Source organism: Chrysochloris asiatica, unplaced genomic scaffold (genome assembly GCF_000296735.1).
Source record: "Chrysochloris asiatica unplaced genomic scaffold, ChrAsi1.0 scaffold00007, whole genome shotgun sequence".
Lineage (NCBI taxonomy): Eukaryota > Metazoa > Chordata > Mammalia > Afrosoricida > Chrysochloridae > Chrysochloris > Chrysochloris asiatica.
Window position 1 is genome coordinate 20699031 of NW_006408525.1, and position 4084 is coordinate 20703114.

The following is a 4084-nucleotide window of genomic DNA, read 5'->3' on the forward strand; positions in this document are numbered from 1 at the left end:
CTCCCGGAGCTAGACAGGGGTAGGTGCTGGCAAAGGGGTGGGCAAGATATTTCTCCTATCAGCCTCCCTGCTCCTGGGTCTTGGCTGTGGCCCACCCTGTGCCATTTGCCATCCTCAAAAAACCCTCCAAGTATATTTCACAGAGTGGAATCAATCAGAATTGGAAGCCAAGGAGAGATGAGATGGGGGCTTCTCTGTACGTTACTCTTTTGTCCTACATTATGACCCCAGGTCAGACTCCTCTTTGACCAACCAAGGTTGTTACAAGTGTCTGTGTGGGCTTTGCAGACTGGGATACGGCCAGGCCAAGTGTACAGTTACCTGGGAACAGATTTAAGCTCCACTTGGGAGCTCTGTGTTCTCACCCCACCTCTAGCTTCCCTGAGTCCTGGGACACTGCATTTGTGTGGTAGAGTGCAATGGTTTTGGCTCCATTGTTGGGTCCAGCTGCTCCCCATGGACCCTTCTCTCTTGGCATTATTCACCCATCAGCCCAAGATGAATGGGAACTAACTCTTTGACTAGGCCCCTACTGTCCCCTGGGCTTCCTGGCTGGCACTTACCATACAAGCATGGGGTCCTTTGGCTCCCCATTAAGTCATGAGCTCCCCTTTCCCTTGGTGGGACCTACCCCCAAGCAGCAAACTTCTCCCAAGACAGGATTTGCCTGACTCAGTGGCCATGTCCTTTCCCAAAATGAACAGAGACTCCCCCTGGGCTAAAGGCAGGCATAGGGGTGTTATAAATTGCCTGGCTCCCTCCTGAACTAAGTTAGGAGAAAATCTGCTAGTGAAGGTCACTCAAACCTTGGCATTCCCAGTGTAGAATCTTCCAGGATCAAGAACTGTGGAAATTATTAGAACATTCCAGTGGTAGAAACATAGAGCTAGTTAGTGGCAGATGTAAAACTAGAATCCAGTTCCCCTGATTCCTAGTTCAGTGCTCCTCTTGGAAGAGTCAGATACAAATACAAAGAGGAAGAGAAAAGGGAGAGATGGGCAACTAGCTCTGAGAAATCAAGACACAAACACACTTCACAGGCAGGGCTAAGTTTTTATACAAACTTTAATCTTAGAAGCTCATGGGTGGAGGATTGGGAGAGTTTAGGGAATACTTGTCAGATTGTCTAGAAAGCAGTCAACCAAAGCCCTCAGGCCCTAGGGACCCTTACAAATGTGAGAAGTTTGTTCCTTTGGCCCCACCGGGTGATAGAGGCTGAATTGCCAAGCCTACCTTCAACTATCCCGTGGTGTCTGTACCTTCACTAATCCAGAGAACCCATTTGTCTCCACTTCCTCCAAAGTGTTAACCTACTGAGTTCCTGAGTATGTGTGCATGGGGGCTTATTAAGTATTGCTATCATATGCCACTGAGTCAATCCCAACTCACAGTGACCCTGTGGGAGAGAGCAGAACTCCCCCTAAGGTTTCTGAGGCCGTAAAACAGCAACAACAAATTACCATGTCTTTTTACTCATGGAGCAGCTGGTGAAGAACCACAGAACTTTTAGTGAGCTGCTGAGCACTTAACCATTGCGCCACCAGGGCTTCTTTGTTAAGTGTTGTTGTTAAATACTGTCGAGCTGGTTCCGACTCATAGGGACCCTGTTTAGGGTTTCCAAGGAGTGGCTGGTGAGTTTCAACTGCCTATCTCATGGTTCAAACCAACGTATTAAGGGTAGGGACTAGGAGGGAACAGGTTGTCAATAAATACCATTGAACTGAATGAATCATTGGATCCACTATTAGCACTGGACTGCTAACTGCAAGGCTGGCGGTCCAAACCCACCAGCTTCGCCATGGGAGAAAGATGAGCTTTCTGGTCCCATAAAGATTTACACCTCAGAAACCTTAGATAGGGTTGCTATGTCAGAATCCAATCGATGGCAGTGTGTGATCAACTCAAAGTAGACAGACATAGGGAAAAAAGGGCTGTTTTAGGAGAGGAGCGTAAAGTTCCACAGGTCTGTTCACTACTCCTTACCTCAAAGGATGAGGACTAGGGTGTTTCAGTTATGAAGGTAATGGGTTAGTCCCCAAGCAATGGCATTCAATACTCGTCAAGGTTGAAGATGCCAGATGCCCACTTCATCCTTTGCTCACAAATGGGTTGGACTTGTTCAACTGCCACCCAGCACTCCCAGAACATACAAAGAGAAAAAACACTGCCAATTTCTTGCTGCAACTTTTCAGGGCAGTAGCAAGCCCAGGGCTCCTGGTGGTGGTGGTGGGTTAGGGATGCCGTGGAGTTGGTTCCAACTCATAGCAACCCTTTCTCTATACTGCTTCCGAGGCTGTAAATCTTTTACGGGAGGAGCAGAAAGCCTCTCCTTTCTCCCGTGGAACTGCTGGTAGTTTCAAACTGCTGACCTTGAGAGTGGCAGTCCAACTCGTAACCACTATGCTACCAGAGCTCCTGCAGGAGTCCTAGGGGCAGTCTAAACTCCAACCAAAGACTCTCTCCAGAGTCTTTATCAAGTTCAAGGGGGGTTATCTATGGTGGTAGTGGAAGGCAGTGAGTTAGCTGTTTGGGTTAGAGGGGAAGAGGGACAGGACTCCTCACCCCAGGCTTTTTTCTCCTTTAGATCCTTGTCCTCAGAAAACCCATCTGGAGCTGGTTTCCTCCTAACCCAGAAGGGGTGCAGGTGGCCTGGGTCCTGGGCTTTGTAGGAGGGCTGGGGGCTGACCCGCCCTTTCCAGACTCACATCATCTGAGGCGTAGCCAGGACATCTGGGGAGTGATGCTGATACCAGGCTCCAAAGCTGTTGCCATAGCCACCAGTGGGCAGGGCCCCTGCCTTGGGTAGATCCCACAGGGATGGAAGGGGTGGGGAGCAAGGAGACAAGGAGGAGGGCCCCCTGGAGAAGTCCCCTTCCTGCCCCCCAGAGTTCTGCTTCAGGAGTTTCTTGTATTTGGAGCGCTTGTTCTGAAACCAGATCTTAACCTGGGGAGAGAAAAGGGCAAAGAGCGGAAGGTCAGGAGTGTATGTGTGGAGGTGCAGGGACCCAGCTGTAGCAAGCAGTCCTGAGAAGAGGAAGCTGGGAACATGGGTTCCAGTCCTCCACAGCCCCTGATGTCCCCTGAATTCCCACCTCCCAGGGCCAGTATCCAGTTCTCTCTAGTTAGTATACCCTGGGGCTGTGGGTTAATGTTCTGGACTGCAAGGTCAGTCAGTTTGAACTGCAAGGTCGGTGGTTCAAGCTCACCAGTTGCTCCTTGGAAACCCTACATAGGGTCGTTATGGGTCGGAATCAACTCAGTGGCATTTAACAACAACCTTAGAATAGGAGTCCTAGTGTGGCGCCATAGGATAAGCAGTTGACCTCAAGGTTTGTTTGAACCGTAAAGTCGGGGATTCAAACCCACCAGCCACTCCTTGGAAACCACTATGAGTCAGAACCGACTTGATGGCACTTAACAACAACCTCTACTGAAATCTCCTTCCTCTGCCCCAGCTTTTAACACATGCTCCCAAACACTGAGGGTCAGCTGTAAACACCCACTGGAGTATCCTGATCACAAGACCAGGGGACTCATCAGCCATCACAGCTAGAGGAGTGAACACAGAGAATACATGGGTAAGGTTAGAACACAGGAGAGATGGGGGCTGGCCCCACCTGGGTCTGAGTGAGGCCGAGCTCCGCGGCCAGCTGGGCCCTCTCGGGCAGCGCCAGGTACTGCGTGTGCTGGAAACGCTGGTTCAGGTGCTGCAGCTGCAGACTGGAATAGATAGTCCGCGGCTTGCGCAACTTCTTGGTTGGGACTTGTGGCCGCTGCTCCAAGGACTCCGGGGACAGTTGAGGTTTCTCAGAGTCTGGGGAGCAGCACAAGATGGCATGTGTGGGGTGGAGGTGGTGAGAAAATAGGGTGTGAGGCAGATTCATAGGTTTATTTGCATCTTGTTTCCTTGACAGTTGCAGATTAGCAAAAAGTCTCAGAGATCAGCCCTGGGCCCTCACACCTCTCTGCCTTGTCTGATAAGCTCTATGCCTCAGTGGTTCACTGCAGCCCCAAAGTTCAAGGTGCATCAAGTGATATGAGACTTAGTGCTTGCCCTCAGGGGTGGTCCCACTCTCATGGGTCC

At 50.6% G+C, this 4084-nt stretch overlaps 1 protein-coding gene across 1 annotated transcript; it reads right to left on the reverse strand.

Annotated features, from left to right (window-relative positions):
• Positions 1-2515: 2515 nt before the first annotated feature.
• On the reverse strand, positions 2516-3884 carry DLX4 (distal-less homeobox 4). The gene is made up of 2 exons (XM_006833651.1): positions 3618-3884; positions 2516-2944 (listed from the first exon to the last, which is right to left on the reverse strand). Exons 1-2 carry the CDS (start codon positions 3882-3884, stop codon positions 2702-2704), a joined length of 510 nt encoding a protein of 169 aa, XP_006833714.1. The 3' UTR covers positions 2516-2701.
• Positions 3885-4084: the final 200 nt, after the last annotated feature.